Source organism: Lutra lutra, chromosome 14 (genome assembly GCF_902655055.1).
Source record: "Lutra lutra chromosome 14, mLutLut1.2, whole genome shotgun sequence".
Taxonomy (NCBI): domain Eukaryota; kingdom Metazoa; phylum Chordata; class Mammalia; order Carnivora; family Mustelidae; genus Lutra; species Lutra lutra.
This window is the reverse complement of record NC_062291.1, coordinates 80,957,845-80,975,888: the sequence shown is the minus strand read 5'-3', so window position 1 is coordinate 80,975,888 and position 18,044 is coordinate 80,957,845. Positions and strand designations below refer to the sequence as shown.

General features: G+C 47.2%; 1 protein-coding gene across 2 annotated transcripts in view; it reads left to right on the top strand.

The window, feature by feature from the left end:
- The window catches only part of CPXM2 (carboxypeptidase X, M14 family member 2), a 127,458-nt gene that overhangs the window by 95,126 nt on the left and 14,288 nt on the right, over positions 1 to 18,044 (top strand). For both annotated transcript variants that reach the window (XM_047703218.1, XM_047703219.1), the window contains exons 7-10: positions 3,251 to 3,339; positions 9,523 to 9,646; positions 10,845 to 11,041; positions 12,035 to 12,214. In XM_047703218.1, the coding sequence (XP_047559174.1) occupies positions 3,251 to 3,339; positions 9,523 to 9,646; positions 10,845 to 11,041; positions 12,035 to 12,214 (590 nt within the window). The remainder of the gene's footprint in view (positions 1 to 3,250; positions 3,340 to 9,522; positions 9,647 to 10,844; positions 11,042 to 12,034; positions 12,215 to 18,044) is intronic.

Below are 18,044 nucleotides of genomic sequence, written 5' to 3'. Positions count from 1 at the left end.
CCCACCTTGCTAGAGACACCAGGCAAATGGGTCAGGGTCCACTTGAATCACCCCATCTTAACTTGCTAACCTCTGTAAAAGCCTCTCTCCAAATAAGGCCCATCGGGTAGGGCTACGGGCTAGCACTCCAACGTATCTTTTGGGGGGGCATTATTCAACCCCCAAAAGGCATAATCTGTAGGCAAGTTCAGGCTGAGCAGGATTTTAAGTAGCTGAATAAGAGAAGAAAAGTCAGGGGGATGGTTTTAGGCTCCACACGCCCTGTCGGGAGTTCGTCCACATAGCTAAGGTGTTCTGGAAGGAAGGAGCTAGTGTTCAGCCCATATGACGTGTGAAACCACACACTCGAAGGGAAGTAGGAGACTGATTCTCCCAAGCTCCATCTGTGAGGATAAAGGCCTCCCAGACTGAATCAGGACTTATGTTTCCAATGCCAGAAGCCCTCCTCTGATTAGCTTACCGGGGGGAGGGATTTGGGCTCACTTACATGAAAATTCCCGGGGTGGCTTGGACTCTGACTCTGGCTTCAGGCACGAATAGGTCTCCTGTGTCGGGATCCTCCCAGGGGGTCGGGGCTCCCCTCGTGTCTGTCTCATGGACAGAGAGATCAATACCCCAGATTCATCCCACCGTCCAAGGAACTCCAACAGGAGACTCTCCCCCTACAGCTCTGGGAGAAAAGTCTTCTGATTCCTTCCCAGCTTGGCTCCTAGGATCTTGGGATCACCTCCGAGCCAGTGACAGTGGATAGAGGACACGTGTTTTATGGCTGGACCTTGGTCACAACGGTGCAAAACGGTGCATGCTGGGCACAGCAATTTTATCTGAAACATCTGGAATGGATTCCCCACAGGAAAAGGGGATCTTTTGCCCACAGAAAGAAGAAGGTGCCAGTAGTTTGACTAACTGGCTGGGATTGCAGACTTGGGGTCCCAAGAGGGCCAGACTTGGGTCTTACTCCTCTCTTTACCTATTCTCTTCATCTGTAGTACTGAGCTCTTAATAGGTTCTCAGCAAAACTTTATCCAATCAGAATCCATTGACAAACAACTACTTGCTCCAAATGTGGGACAATGGGAAGTTGTGAGGAGAACTGATCGGTGGTTTTGAGACCACTCCAGAGCTTGTACCCTTGTCCTGAGGCAAACTGACTAGTCTTAAGGAAGGCGGAACGTTGCCAAACGTGGAGCTCCTTTGTACTTACAGTTCTGAGTTCTACTTCAATCCTTTTTGAGAAACTTGAAGGCATAACTTGTGTTTGAAGACAAAGGGGCTTTAAAGAGTTTTGGAAAGAGGCCGCTGGGGCTTGGGGAGTGCTGCGTAGCTCTTAGAAAACATCATATGGGTAAATGAAGTATAAATTAATGGGAAAACTATGCTTTACTTTGCTTTGAAACATAGAGGTCTGGAAACCCAGGAGACTGCGGCTTGTGTGTGGTCAGCCCACACTCCCCCAGAAGGAAAGTGCTAGAAACCTGCTGGGGGGGCCTGTGCAAAACCTGACCGGCTTCCGCTCTTTCCTGGGCCAAGTGGCAGCCTCTGCCTCACATTCACTCCCTTCAGGCCCAGTCCTTGTCTCTCATGGCATTATTGGCAGATGACACTTTTGCAGATATTAAAATCTGGTTTTCGGTGTCTGGGTGTCTGTGTGATTTTGAGCTCATTACAGGGAGCCTTGGTTCTCAAGGTGAGAACGGGCGAACCGTGGCAAGGTGGGCTGTGGCGGCCACGGCCCTGGGCCCGGTTGGTGGCCCCAGCGTGCAGGGTATGTCCGGGGCCTTGCTCCTGCTGCAGCGTGCTCAGCACTTTAACACGGTGCCCCTCAGACTTCCAGCCTGGGGACTCAGCAGGGATTGTTTTTGCTGTGGATTTGGGTTCAGGAGGTCTGGGCTGGTCTCACAGGCAGCTGATCTGAGGAGCACCTTTGGTGGCAGAAATCGGGACCCACGGCTCCCGATACCACTCGGAGCACACGCTCATCGCTGAGCCACCAGCACGCGGCCACTGCCTCTGGACCCCCTCTTTGAGCCTCTTGAACCAAACCCACAGCTGCTGTGGCTTCAGCCTTGCCTACAGGATATCTGGGTGAGGAGAGCCCCCTGTGTCTAAAGCAGCATATTCTTGGGCAAGGATTTCTGGCTTCACCATCCAGATGGAGATGCCATGTGGCTGGCTGCGGTCAGGTCCAGGGAAAGACCTCCAGATCCACTGAGGGCTCCTCCCCTTTATCCTCCTCCTCCCTCCTCTTCCCCAGCTTGTCCTTTCTTCTGAGCATCTTTTGTTCTCGTAATTTATATAAACAACAGGGCTTATTTACATGTATTAAAGGAAGAGGTCAATTTATATGGGAGAGAGAATCAAGTCAAGAGCAGACCTCTTGTCCTAGACCCCTGAATCCCAGTCCCCATAGGTGATCAGTGTTTTCAGAGCCTGATCATGCCCGTTGGGGTCTCCGACTCCAACAACAGAAACCCCAGCCCCCACCCCACCCCGGCTTAGTAAGGGAATTCGACAGGTCACGTGATTGGAAGTAAGTCCTGATGCTGGCGGGGTTCTCTCTGTCCTCTACTCGGGAGAGATTCTCAGTCACTCCTCTGTGCCATTGAAGTCCTCCTCTTCCATCTGGACCAGGAAGAGTCACCAGGCTGTGCTGGGCTCTGCTTGACTGACATGAGTCCTGCAGGCTCCCTGAGCTGGGATGCGAGGTCTGTCTCCTGGAAGCACTGGGGTGATTCCCAAACCACACAGGGTTTCTGTTAGGAAGGATGGAAGTGGACTGAATGCTGGATGAGTAACTAGTAGTAAGTACCATACTTCCAGAAGTTTCAGTTTATGTATACCGTTGTGATACTTGTTCACTGATTCATTCATTCATTCATTCAGGGCCAACAGTTTGCCAGGCACATAGATCATTGCAGCTAATACCAACCATGATCCAATGAGGGAAGTACCTTTCTTCCCTGTTTCCGGTGAAGAAACTGAGGCAGAGACTGCTCCAGGGACTTACCCAAGGTCACACAGCACTTCATAGAAGAGTGGAGATTTGAACCAGGCATTCTGGCTCCAGGTCCATCTCCACCACTGGCTAATTCTGAGTCCTGAGATGTTTCTCAAAAGTTGACTCTCACCTCAGTGCACTTGTTAGAAGCTGGAGAGTGGGTCGTGTCTCCATGTGAATCAGGCAACTCACAGAGCCACCGCAAGCAACCGAATTACCTGAGTGAATTCCAAACCATATTTCTGTCCCCAGATCCAAACAACTATTATCACCGAAGGAATGAAATGACCACCACTGATGACCTGGATTTTAAGCACCACAGCCACAAGGAAATGCGCCAGGTAAGTTCTGGATTTCTCAGGGCCGTTATATCCTGTACCCAGAAGAACAGCGCTGTTCGTTGTTTGTTTTCCCTCTAGAGATTAGGGTGATGTGTTTGGGATAGAGGAATCTGAATGATTGTTTTGGTTCTCTGAAACCACCCTGAATGCTTGTAGTCTCTACGTTGAGAATGCCTCACGGGGCTTCTGGTGACCCGACGAGGGCTCCCACTCCAGCAAGTGGTTGGAACAGAATCTGGATCCAGACTTTTCTGATTTGATAATAGTTCTTAAGACTCACTGTGTGTTCAAGTGATAACTGACTTAGTCATAGGAAGAGTTAAGAAAAAGGATCTAGAGCACCACTGATAAAAGTCACAGCCAGAAGCCTTCACGTAGGACCCACGTTAATTTACTGTGTTAGCAGTTGACCTGCAACAACGTGGTCAGCCCTCCGGACCTTACTGATGGGGAAGTCTGGTCACTGAGGAAAGCTAGAGCTCTTCCCCCCTTGTTATTCACTCTCTGGTTCTCCATCTTGGTTCTATCACGGAATCACCTGGGGAAATTTGGAAAAACACCTGTGCTTGAACCCCACCTCAAGCCACTTTTTAAAAAGAATCCTTAGGAGAAGAGCCCAGTGGTCTAAATATTTAACAGGTCTCCTTGTGTTTCTAATGTACGGCCAGTCTTCAGAACTACTGCTCCATACTTTTACAGAGCTCAGTGCCTTCGTGCCATTCGGAGCGAAAGTCCGTCCCAGCTGAGATTATCCCCAGATTTAGTTACAGAAACCAAGTAATTCCGAGCCATGGACGGTATTTGCATGCTGGGCCCAGAAGGGAGAAGGGACCAGCCGTTAATTAGGACAAGATGAAAGAGCAGGGCCCTTGCTGAGTGCTTTGCCTGTGAAACCCTGTCCGGCCTTTGCCCCCAGCATGGTGCTAGGAAAGATCAAGGAGGGCTGACGAATGAGAAATCCTTGGATACCTGAGAATCTGTTTGAAGAGACAGAACAGGGACATATCCTCATGAATACATTTATAGAACAGGGATTCACCAATGGCAAATTAGCGAGGCTCAAAGCAAGGGTTGGTGGGTGCCGAGAGAAAGAGCCTGCCGTCCAGTCCAAGTCCCACCATCCTGAGGTCAGAGCAATGAGCCCAGAGACCTCTCCGCCTCATCCCAGGGAATTGACAAACCCAGTTTGTCTCAATGGCATTGAATTTGAGCCACTCACCCAGAGCTTCCAGACACCTGCCAGCCTAGACTTAGAGGTGGGACCTGCGAAAGATATGGTCTTGCTATCTTGCTCTTCAGAAGTTGGGACACTGTGTGTGGACCTGAGGTCTGTGAATCACCGGCATTCACAAGACTCTGCCCACCCTGCCATGGCGCGGAGCACTTGCGGGTTAACACAGCTTTGCTCACTGCACGTGTCAGGGTTTCTTTGTGAGCCCAGAAACTAGGCAAATATCCACTCAGCTGGTGCAATAATGTCAGAAGCAATGAATCTAAATGCATTTAGAAGGAGCTACTGCACCGAGACTCTGGGTAGCTGGTATCTGTAAAGAGTTGCTCCGGGTAGAAAATCGGATCCTTCCAGAAGAGGAGAGCTAGTGGAATGCACTTTGTGCCGTGGGCAGCTGTGCTGCCCATCACCTGGTCATGGAGAGCCAAGGGGACACTTGGAATGGTCAGTGAGACTCCTGCAGGTGATGGATGGTGGGTGACCCCAGGGCTCCACAGCCCTCGGCTGGAAACCACTCTAGGGAGCATCTCTCAGTCCTGAACAGTGTTCAAGCCGGAACTGATTTGCCATTTGGATTCCTGGCCCTTGGGGATGAAAAAGAAGCCAGCATTTTTAGCAATTCCCCGTATGGAGTCTGCTGGGTTACTATAGAAATCTTCCTACTTCAGAAAAAAAAAAAATGTTAGTTTATCCTAGTATTGAGAGAGACATTTCCAACAAACAACAACAACAAAAAAAAAGAGAAACAGCAGCGGAGCAGGAAGAGAAGAGAGAAAATAGAAAAACATATTGCATGGGAAATGCTGAGAATATGTGCAGGAAATATTTCTAGAGCACTGACTTTGAAGGCGCTGGGAAGGGAAGGGGAGGGGAGGGCAATGAGCAGCTTGCGCAACGCTGGTGTCGCAGGCACAGTGAGGCCACCCCTCCAGGAATGCTCCAGCCTCCGTGGCAAGTGTCACCGTTTCTCAATGCCGTGTCACCTCTTTGTCTATATACATCTCCTTCCTTTGGGACCCTGAAGGCAGAGGCTGTGTCGCTCTGTAGTGTGTACTAGACACATATGTACATTGGAGGTCCTTCCAGGGAGGGAGCTGGGGGATAGGAAGGAGGAGTGACCGGCCTGGTTGGCTTGGTGGGGAAGGGCTTTGGTTGCAGATGGGGTCGGCTATGGTCCGGGGCCTTTGGCCAGCCTTGGGCAGGCGGAGACAGAAGGGAGGGCACCCCAGGCAGCCAGAGCAAAGGGCTGGAGGTAGGCGCAGAGCGGCATGCTTCTGCATCAGTCTGCCAGGAGAGGAGGCTTGCCGGAGCACTGGGAGAGGCTTTTGTATAGCATCTGAGAACCAGAGGAGGATTTTACATGGCAGAGCAGTGTTTGGGGAGATCCATCTGGAAGGCATGTGGGGAGCAGACTGGTGGGGATGAACATGGTCTCTGAGAAAGGGGCCAGCAGGCCTGAAGAGGGATGAGAGAGAGGCATCTCTGAGGAGGACTGGCTAGTCCTAGGTCTCCTGTTGGAATGAGTTTGGAGAGAGGGGTCGGGCGGGCTTCTGAGGAGGTGGGGGGTACTGTCCACAAAGGGAGGAAAATAAGTGGTTTTGAGGAAAAGGTTCACGATTTCACCTTGGTGTTGGGCGCGTGCTGTCAGGGAGCAAGGCTCGGGCAGTCCCGGTTGGCTGGCCATGGAGCAGGCTGTGATGCAGACGTGGGTCAAAGGCAGCCAGCGAGGGCCGTTGATTTCCAGGGCAGTGAAGGTGGGTCAGGGGCTGTGGCTGAGCCTGCCCGGGAGTGTGGGTGATTGTGGCAAGAAGCCAGGGCAGGGCAGCCCGCTGGTAGACCTGGACAATCCCACCTCCTCACCCTGGGAGTGCCTCCTACCACCATTCTCCCTCCCGCCCTCTGGGACTCCTCTTCCATGGGACCAGATACAGTGCCTGTTTCCCAAGCAAATGACTAAAGCTAGTGGAAGGGGACTTTTTTCTTCTCCCCACCCTTTTAAAAAACATTTTAATTCATTGGAGAAACAATATTGTGCCAACATCAAATGCAAACCCAAAATCTAAGGTCCATCTTCCCTGAGCCCACCACCCTCAAGAATCAGCCATTTGCATTTTCCCCCATTCCGGTCCAGGGTTTGTCTCTGCATTTGCAGAATTCATTCAGTTTTGATGAGAGTGGGGATAATTTTGCTCTCATTCCTCAGTCAACATTGGATCACGAGCCACCTTCCATGCTGTCCCCATAGTTGTGATCATGCTGCTGCAGAATGTACCAGGGAGCGGATGGAGCACGCTCTTCCCTGCTGCCTTCTTGCCCTGGAGCACTGGGTCATCTCTGGGCTCCGTGCTCCCAGGGAGAAGGTGTAACACCACAGCAAGTGCCATCATGCCTATCATCATAGCATCCTTTATGCAGGATGTATATTACTGGAAACTGAATTGCTAGAGAAGAGCGCTTTGTTTCTCTCTCCTGCAGAGGGGTAGGGAAGCAGCAGAACAGAGGGTTCAGTAGACACAAGGTTGGCAAAGTGTATCCCGTCTCCGGGATGGAGAATCAGAGTCTCGATGGGGCTCAGCCCTGCAAACCCAGGTGCTCTCTGGGTGATCATTCTCACCTGGTTTCATTATCACCCCCTCCCCCCAGGAAGCTTTTTAGACACTTTCTTAATTATTATTATTCTTATAATTTCTTAACCCATTATATTAAATATTAACAATTATTAATTAATAATTATTATATATTATATTATTAATAATTAATCAACAATTGTTAATTATTTATTAATAAATTCTTATAATTTCTTAACCCGTTATATTAAATATTAACAATCATTAACTAATAATTAATTAATTAATATTTTTATTATATTGTTAATAATTAATTAACAATTGTTAATTATTTATTAATAAATTCTTATAATTTCTTAACCCATTATATTAAATATTAACGAGTAAGATTTTGTTGGGTAGGGCTGAGCTTTGGAGGGCCACAAAGCATTGTGATGTGTGAGACCTTTAGCCCCAGACAACTGGTTTTCACCTCTGAGGGGATGATGTTCCCCCCCTACCCCCCCCACCCCCCGCCAAGAATGCATGCTCTGAGGCCAGGAAGAAGTTCTAGTCCTTATTGTCACTTTAACCATCAAGACCGCAACTCCAGTAAGAAGTCTTAGGCTCTGTTCAGGAATAAGCAAGGTGGATCACCAGCCAGGTCTTTGACGGGACTGGTGGCCCCTGGGGAACCCTTTCCTGGCATTTCAGAGAGGATTTCTCTCTGTGCAGAGAGAACTGTAAAGAACCTTCATAAAGGAGACCCCTCAAATGCTTGTGTCATCCTCATGTGTAAAGGTGCTCGTGACGCCACACCACAAAGAGGTGATGTGGCCGGGAGGGAAATGCTAGGATGGCTGGGGTATGAGGAGGTGACTGGTATGTCATGGCTGAGGCCATTCCATACAGAGATGTCTCCATGACTAAGTGTGCATCCGACAGAAGGTGGAGCTTGTTCTCCAGTGTCAACGTCCTGATCTTGAAGAATGCAGGTGGTGTGTCGCTCCTGCTGCTGACTGGAGGAAAGAGTTGGGGTGGGCATCAAGGGACAGTCAGGTTGCATGCAGGACGGTTGTGTTTGTTGCCTAGTTAAAGATGACTCGAGCGGTAGTGTCTACAGAACTGGTCATTGATCCCAACCAAGGCAGTGGGCCCTCTGGTGAGGCTGATGCTGGGAGGTGAGGATGGCTGGAGTTCGTAGGGACTAGTATGCGGGACCCCAAGGCAGAGGGTGAGTGCACTGCGGCCATCTTCAGAATGGTCATGGTGTGCTGCTGACGGAATGGGCGGCCGAGATGGGCTGGTGTTCGTTGCTTTGCTGCACCTGCAGGGATGGAGAAGAGCCCTGAGTCCAAAGCACCTGGTACCCATTGGGTGACCCTGGGCAAATCCCTCAGTGGTTCTCTGAGCCTCCGTCTCCATATCTGTAGAATGGGGGCAATCACTGTGCCTTACCTACTTCACCTGGCGGTCATGACAGGGAAAGTCAGGGAAGAAATAGACCGTGTGGCTAATGCGATTGTTGACATTATTAGTGACATTGTCACTGTGTCCCTTGGGAAGTTGTGGTGCGGAGCACGAGGTCCCACTTCAACCCTGTAGCATGTGCGTGTCCCCCACGGTGATGGGCACAGAAGCCACGTTTCCCTCGCATGCCGTCTCCCCAGTGACGGCAGGTTTTTGCTTGTGCCCTGTTGTGGATGACCGGCCCTTGTAGTCAGCTGCTCCTTCCTCTCAAGGGCAGCCTGTGCTCCTGTGACTAGCAGTGCCCCCCTTCCCTCCTCTGGCAGCTCATCTCACCCCCTCAGGCCAAAGTTGTCTGTCTAGCAAGCTCAACTTTAAATGCAAAATTCAGGAAATGACACACATCTAATTTTTCTTCCTCATCAAAGCCTGCTTTCTCCACCTTTTCACCACACGACCTGCTGTTATCATGGCTTCCCTGCACCCCGTTACTTAGCGTCAGTGGATTGGGCCATCCAGTGACCCCTTTGTTGCTGCTCTGTGAGCACCAGGAGGACGGGAGCCGTGTCTTCCCTCAGCCTGACACATCAAAGGTGTTTACCAAATGATGAGAAAAAATGGATATTCAGTAATAAATGTTTATTTAGGCAGGGTTATAGGGATCAAAGGCTCAGTGTGTCCTTTAAAGGATCTGTAGTCTAGCGAGGAGACAAAAAGAAAACAGGAAACCACAGTACAAAGGTGAGACCACAGCCAAGGGAGGTGAGAGTTACAACCTGAGGAGAACATTCCAGGCAGAGGGGATGGTGCTGGTGTTTGGGGAGGGCGAGGGCATGCAGGGGGGCTGTGGGAGGGGAACAGCAGGTGGTGGTCTGGGGAGCTCGGCTCCTTTAGCATCTAGCCACCACTGCTCAGAGCCTTAACTGTTTTGTTTTTCAGCTGATGAAGGTCGTGAACGAAATGTGCCCCAACATCACCAGAATTTACAACATCGGCAAGAGCCACCAGGGGCTGAAGCTGTATGCCGTGGAGATCTCGGATCACCCTGGCGAGCACGAAGTTGGTGAGGTTGCCCCGCTGTGACGCACCTGTCCCTCCATGCCTGTTTTCTTCTTAAAGGACCAGGAGATAGCTCACCTCCATGAGAACATTCGTGAAACAGGCCAGGAGCCATCCACATGCCACTCGCACACAAAGAGTCTGCAAATTTGGTTTCTGAGTTAGAGGCTGTTGACTTATTTAAGGGAGTCATACCTTCCTTTACTCCAAATGAACCATGTTTCATTCTGTTCTCCAGCTCCTGAGGCCAGTCACACTGACCAAAGAAAGTGGCCAGAGGTGGTTAGGACTGAATCCATGAATCCTTTTATAGAAGAAAATCTTGGACTTAAGTTATTAATGACTTAAATTAGAGGGAGGTCCCCTAATTTTTTATTTTAATTTAATTCCATTTTTGAGCATTTCCTGTCTTCCGCCATTTCTCCTTCAGTCACTCTGGAACCTGGATTCTCCGGGTCAGAGGGGCTTCTCCGGTTTTCTTTTTGGTAACTCTGCAAGTCTTTTAGAAATCCCCTTATATTTAAGTCTGAGGTTTGCCTGCTTCATTCAACTCTAAATTCGTCAGTATTTCAGGAGTTCCTCTTAGGAGTTCCTTCGAAAGTGTAAGGACTGGATCTGCAGATAAAATTACATTTCCTTAAAAGTAGTTGCTTTGCCAGTGAGAGAATAAGTATTGTCAGCCTATGCTGGGCTCTGATAAGCCCCAACATTGGAGAAAGTGAGCTGAGAAGAAGAAGAACTCAAAGGCAGCCCCTTATAAAATTGCATCAGTGCCCATGTCCCCTGCTGGTCTGTTTTCTGCTTCTGTTTATCCATCTCTATCTCCTTTTAGATTTAATAGGACCTTCTTTGGAGGAGAACGATTGCCTCCCCAAAGAGAAAAATAATTGCCCTGTCTTGTGTTTAATTTGTGAATTTTCAACCTTACGCACTGTATCACTTTCTCCGTTCTCGCTAAATAAGAATAAATATGATTACCCAGGGGCTGGCATCATCTATGAATTTTTTACACATTTTCTTACGTACCTATTGGGGAATTTTAAAAAAGGGTAGTGATAGAACTTGGGGGGCCCATTTGTAAGATGAGATGGGGTAAAACTGTAAGTTGCTATTACTCAGAGATCTTTTTAATCCTAAATGGTAAGGGCTCTTCTGCTAGAAGCGCCCATATGGACTGTATTTTTTCCTGTCCTCGAGTGAAGGCGAGCCAGAGTTCCACTACATCGCAGGGGCCCACGGCAACGAGGTGCTGGGCCGGGAGCTGACGCTGTTGCTCACGCAGTTTCTGTGCCAAGAGTACTTGGCCGGCAACGCACGCATCGTCCGCCTGGTGGAGGAGACCCGGATTCACATCCTCCCATCCCTCAACCCCGACGGCTACGAGAAGGCCTACGAAGGGGTAATGATGCCGCCCCCTGTTGGCCAGGGTAGCCGCTAGGTCCCCCCCGCAGAGCCTGCTGAGCCATGAGTCAGTTTCTCTTCCATGTCCTGGCTTCTCTTTCAATGTCTTACCTGCGGGGGCAGGTAAACTCACAGGGTTCCCGAAAGGTGCAAAGCAGGAATTAGGAATCGTGGGCACCTGAAGAGGTAGACAGGCCAACGCGCTGGAAAAAGTGAACGCGAGGGAATAATCCAGTAGAAGAGAATGAAAAGAACACTGAACCTGGAGGAGGCACCCATCAAGACAGATCCTCAGTACATCTGTGGCCTGTCATGCTCTCGCTGCTCCGAGGAGAGCTGTTTTTGTTATTCTGAGAGATCGTTTACATTTCATGTTCTAATTGTGGCGTAGGCTTTGTGCAGGTTACGTTGTGGATGGACTATTATTAGTATTATCTGGGAATAAAATGTAAGACTGTACTTGGAACCTGTCACACGTACACCTGATAATACGGAATTGGGGTGTGTTTATGGGCACCGAGTTGGTCAGGGACTTTTGGTGCCCCATTTGTAAGGTCCACTGGTCAGGGGTTTGCAAGCCAGACTCGTGGGCATGGCTGGGAGACTGTGTTAATGCAGTGGTGGTTGATTTTGCAATGTTGGACTCTTGGGTTCATTCCTACTCAGAGTTTTATCTGACCAGTCTAGAAGTTCTAGGGGGGTGAGAAGGTTGAGGGGAAGGGTTGTAATACCTCTTGAACACTGCCGTGTGGCTGGGGTGAGGCTCTGCCTTCCTTCTTGGGGTGATTTGGCGGTATTACCCGCCACCTACTAGAGGTGGTAGTACTAGAGGGCACTTCATTGTTCTCTTTTGGGGGCCGACTTTGGGCCAGAGGACTTGTGAGGCTTAGAGACACACCCAGGTGGGGATGGTGGGCCTGGAGACAGGGACGTCTTTTGTGGGAGAAGTCCAGAAGCCTGTGGGTCCCTCACGTTTGGAATTGTCTCCCAGGGCTCGGAGCTGGGTGGCTGGTCCCTGGGGCGCTGGACCCATGATGGAATCGACATCAACAACAACTTCCCCGACTTAAACACACTGCTCTGGGAGGCAGAGGACCGACAGAACATTCCAAGGAAAGTTCCCAATCACTATATTGCAATCCCTGAGTGGTTTCTGTCTGAAAATGCCACGGTGAGTAAAAATACCCCATCATTTGCAGAGCAGTGGAAGGCCAAAGTTAACACCCGCTGGTATTTGCGGAAGATCTGACATTTAAGAACAAGACAAAACCATTTTTTTTTTCCCTTTCATGTTTTCTCCCAAAGCGGGGAAGTGTGCTAAAAAATAACTACCTTTAAAGTTGATATTTGCAGATATTCTTCATAAAAGAGAAATCGTTGAATTAGATCTCTTTACAACCACACAGGGCTTTAAAAACAACAACAACAAAGAAAAGCCAAAAACCCTGCCATATTACTGTCCATATTACTCTCAGCTTCGGCCATGCTATGGAATTGCTATGAAATTGTCCTTAGAACTTACTGATTGCTTGAGATTACTTAATTTTATTTCAGTAAGTCCTCATGGATCATTACACGTCATGCTTCTTTGGAAAGAAAAGAAATGCATTGAGTGAAAAATGCTTCCCTCAAATTTTCCAGTCTTCTTTTTCTAAGAGTATATTGTGGGAGAAAGAATTTTCACAAAATTTTGCATGCCTTTTATGGCCTCCCCTTCCCATTGTCATCTACCTCTTTACCCCTGACCTCTGATTGTATATGTCCTTCAGGAGGGCTGCTTTGATTGCTTATATGAGTTAGGGTTAGATTCAGTGGGAACAATGGAAAAATCCAAAATGACAGCAGCTTAATGAGGGACAAGTTTGTTTATTTATTTATTTTCACATAGAAGGACTCTAAAGCCAGAGGATAGAAGCCTGGCCAGACAGAAGCCCTGTGAACATCAGGAACCAAAGACTCATCTATCTTTCTGCTTCCACCATGTTAGTGTATGACTTCCACTCTCAAGATCAAAATCCAAGATGGCGGTGGGTGCTCCAGCTGTCATGGCTGTGAAGGAAGAGGGGAGCAAGAGTTAAGGAACAAACAAACAAAAAAAGGCGTTAAGAAACAACAAAAAAGAAAATAGAATTCAGAAGATCCTCCTCTTAGACAATTCAGTTAATTTTAAGAATCATTCCTTGATTTCCTCCATCATACTTAGGCTTCCATCTTATTGGCCAAAATCTAATCAAAACATGCTCTCAACCCACTGTGGCTTCCTGAAAGCTGGAAAATGCTATATTTTAGGCAAGCACATTGCAAGCTCAAGAAAACAAAAATAAAAATAACTGGCTTCTGTCCATGAGGAACCAAGGGAGAAATGATGAATGGATAGAAGGCAACTCCCCTGCTCTGCCTTGGGGCTCCAGCCCACCCCATGGCAGGCACCACTTACTGGAGGAAGGCCAGCATGGTTGCCTCATTTAGGGAGGCATAGGATGGTGTTATCCAGGCCCTCAGGAAGCAACCAGTCAAGTGATGTAGACAGACAGTGGCAGTGTCTATGGTGTGGCTAGGGAACCCCTGGGTAGCTTATGGGGAATAAAGGGTTCAGGGCCTCTGAGTCTTCTGTATTCTCTCTCATTTCCTAGTTCCATCCTATACAATCATCCCCACCCCCATACACAGTTTTCTTTCAAACAAACGTACTGATGACGTCTGGTAAGGCTGAGAATTCAAGTGGTGTTATCATTTGGGAACTCTTGGACCAGAATTGGAATATGGTTGCCAACGTTCTTGGCCCTGAGGCTAGGAGAAATAAGGAATTCTTCAGCTTAGAGAAAGTCCTTGGATATCAGTCTTTGCTTTAAGACTAGAATTTAGCTTTCTGAGCTTGTCATCTCTGGGAAACACATGGAGAATTACACAGATCCTCTACCACCAACACTTTTTTTCAGTTGTGGTTACGTTAGATAAGAAGTCAGCAAAGATAAAGACTTGAAAAACAGTCAACAGCTTGACATAGGGATCTATAAGAAGTCTACAACCACTAGGTAGATAATAGTGTATTTTCTTGAGTATTCCCTGGAACATTTTCTTTTTTTTTTTTTTAAGATTTTATTTATTTATTTGACAGACAAAGACCACAAGCAGGCAGAGAGGCAGGCAGAGAGAGGGGGAAGCAGGCTCCCTGCCGAGCAGAGAGCCCAACGTGGGGCTCGATTCCAAGACCCTGGGATCATGACCTGAGCCGAAGGCAGAGGCTTTAACCCACTGAGCCACCCAGGCACCCCACCCCTGGAGCATTTTCAAAAATTGACATGCTCTGGGCTCTAAGGGAAATCTCAGCCAGTTCCAGAGAATAGGAGTCAGACCATGATGCTCTCACCAACATACAGTTCAACCAGAAGACAGTAAATAGGCTAATGAAAATATCACTGCCTCTTTAGAAAATTAAAGAAAAATACTTCTAAATAATAAGTCAAAGAAAAAGACTGTACTAGCAACTGAAAAATAATTAGAACCCGGGGCACCTGGGTGGCTCAGTGGGTTAAAGCCTCTGCCTTCGGCTAAGGTCATGGTCCCAGTGTCCTGGGATCGAGCCCCACATCGGGCTCTCTGCTCTACAGGGAGCCTGCTTCCACCTCTCTCTCTATCTGTCTGCCTCTCTGCCTACTTGTGATCTCTGTCTGTCAAATAAATAAATAAAATCTTAAAAAAAATAATAATTAAAACCCAACAGTAAAAACATTACGTATCAAAATTGGTGGAGTACCACAAAAACTCTTGTACTTTTAGGGACTTTTATACCTTTCAATGATTATATTCCAAAGAAGAAAGGCTAAAAATTAGCTAAAGAAATTAGCAAATGAATAACAGAAGAATCCCCCAAGATGTATAAAGATTGTGATCAAAAAGTAAGAGCAGAAATAAGAGGAAAACCAAGAAATAATATGAAGGGATTTGTCTGTTGAAAGAATTATTTGATAAGATTTAATCATCACTCCCAGGAAAATCTCTTAGTGAAACTTTATAATACAGATAACTAGTTTCAGGGAGAAGGCTATTTTAAATGACATTAATCATAAAATAAAAGATTAATAAACTCAACTACATAACCGACATAAGAAAGCTTGCTCATCAAAATTTTAAAACCATAAGAGAGAAGCTAAAAACCAAGAGAAATTATTTGCAAATTAGGAAATTAGAAAAGAATTAAAACTTTCAAATATATAAAGAATAACAAATAAGAAAAATATAAATGGCTCAATAGAAAAATGGGTAAAAGAATATGAAGAGGCAATTCGTGGAAGAGGAAATATGGTTAATAAGCATGAAAATATGTTCAGCCTTACTAGTACTAAGGAATGCAAATAAGAGAACATTTTACACCCACTGGTTGGCAAATTAAGAAGTCTGACAGTAGCTGAGCGTTGGAGAGGATATGGGGCCAGTGGCTCTCTCATGCATTGTGGGTGCGAGTGTAAATTAGCACCATGACTTCAGAGAATAATTTGATTATCTTGTAAAGTGGAATATGTGTATTTCTTATGACTCTGCAGTCCCACTTCTGGCGATTTACGCAGGATAAATTTCAGCACATGTATACCAAAAGGAAGCTCAAAAAAAAAAAACAAAAAAAACCCCACCACTGTTCAGTACAGTAAAAAATTGAGAATTACCTCTATGTCCCCATCACAAGGACAGTTAAACGATGACATCCTTGTACTTAAGTGGAAAGGACTGAGCTACAGCTTTTATGCAACAATACAGATACACCTTGGAAACATGAATTGAGGGGAAAAAAATGGAGAAAACAATCAGTATGGTGACCCCCCCCCCTCCTTTTTAAGAGCAAAAACAAGTAAAACCAAATAATGTATTTTTAAGCATACACACCTAGGGTAAAACAAAAAGAATGCAAATCGCATCATTGAGGATACAGTGCTTACCTCTGAGTGCAAAACAGGAGGATGGGACAGAGGGAATCACATATTATACAGAAATTGTCCTTAAGATCTGGTTTTGGGCACGGATGGTGGGTTAATGGGTGTTTATTGTATCAACATAGAGCAGAGGACAAGCAGGGACCAGCGATGATCCTGTGGAATGACCCAAGTTCTACAACAGTCCCATCCAGGGCCCCTGATGTGTTTAGGAAGAAAAACACAACTTAATGAACCCTAAGTCAATTTCGTTCCTCAATCAACTTTCTGTACTGCGCAGCCAAGTCATTTCCAGTCTTTCTTTCCCATTATCAAATTTTATTCTGCTGAAATTCTCTTCATAGGAATCAGTAACTTAGGATAAATAATTGAATTCATATCAATATTGACCATATCAGGCTTTCTAATTTTGGCTTCGAACATTGTGAGTTCCTTCCTTCCCCCTCCCTCTTTTCTCCCTCCCTCCCTTCCCTTCTTTCTCTTTTCCTCCTTTCCTTCCTCCCTTTCTTCCTTTCTTTCTTTCAACTTTTTATCATTAAAAAACGCCAACCGTACGGAACTGGAGCGAAAGCTTTCAGGGTCCTGGTGTTCCCATCTCAACTTCAGTATCTGTCCATTCTCATCCATCTACATCTGCACCCACTTCCTCCTCCTCCCCAGAATTACTGAGGCAAATCCTGGGAGTGGCATCATTTCATGTGCAGATATTTCGGTAAGTATCTCTAAAAGCTCAGAGTCGGGGCGCCTGGGTGGCTCAGTGGGTTAAAGCCTCTGCCTTCGGCTCAGGTCATGATCCCAGAGTCCTGGGATCGAGCCCCACATCGGGCTCTCTGCTCAGCGGGGAGCCTGCTTCCTCCTCTCTCTGACTGCCTCTCTGCCTACCTGTAATCTCTGTCTGTCAAATAAATAAATAAAATCTTAAAAAAAAAATAAAAGCTCAGAGTCTCTTTTAAAACCATGAGCAATTACCATTATCCTCAACTATTTCTAGTATTATGAAATATCCAGGCAGGGTTCACATTTGCCCTATTATCATTCTCTCTCTTAGATTTTATTTTTAAGGTTTATTTATTTGTTTTGTGGGGGCAGAGGGAACGAGAAAATCTCACGCAGATTCCCGCAGTGAACATGGAGCTCTATGCAGGGCTCAATCTCGCGACCAAGGAGATGATGACCTGAGACCAAACCAGGAGTGGGCCTCTTACCCGACCGAGACACCCGGGCGCCCCTCTTGTAGCTGAAGCCAGGAACCAGCGAAGCTCCCTCGTTGTGGTCAGGAGCGCGGGCTTTCCGGTCTCCTTTAACTTTCTCCTGTTTCACTTCCTGCCTCTTTCCCTTGCAATTTTGCTGTCGTTCAGCTCGTTGCTTATCTCGTAACAACTAAGGTACCAGCAACCGGATTAGATCGTCTTGACACATTTTCCACTGTCTGGGTGCTGCCAGCTGTATCCTTTCCGTGTCATGTAACCTATGTGTCTGTGTTTCCTGTAAGCTGGCCGTGAGCTGTCAACCAGACTAGGCTCCGTGGAGCAGGGGCTGGCGAGCTGCAGCCTGTAGGCGGGCTACTTCCCGCCCAGGCTTGTTGGTGTACATGGTGTCTTCTCAGAACCCAGCCCTGTTCATCTGCGTGTTGTTTCTGGCGCTTCTCCTGCTACAAGGACAGAGCTGGGTAGTTGGGACAGAGACCACAGGGCCATCAAAACCTGAAGTATTTCCCATCTGGTCCTTTGCAGAAAGAGGCTACCAGCCCCTGGATTAGAGGCTGGTCGTATTCTGGGTTGATGTTTTCCTTGGGTGTGTATGCTCTTCCCTGGGGAGACTATTCTGTTGTTGGTTTTCTCTCTTTCTCTGCTCTTCGGAGCCAGAGATAGACATGCCTGGTCCATTGATTCACTGGAGTTTAGAAGTGTTGATGCGCTAACTCCATCTTTTCTCCCTGGGCATGAACTGGGATATTCCTACAGAAAATATTCCCATCCATGATTTGCAAAAAAAATCTAGCTTGCTTCAGCCAGATTTTGAAATTCTACATTTTTTGCTGCAAGTATTCCACAAAATGGTTGTTCTTTCAAC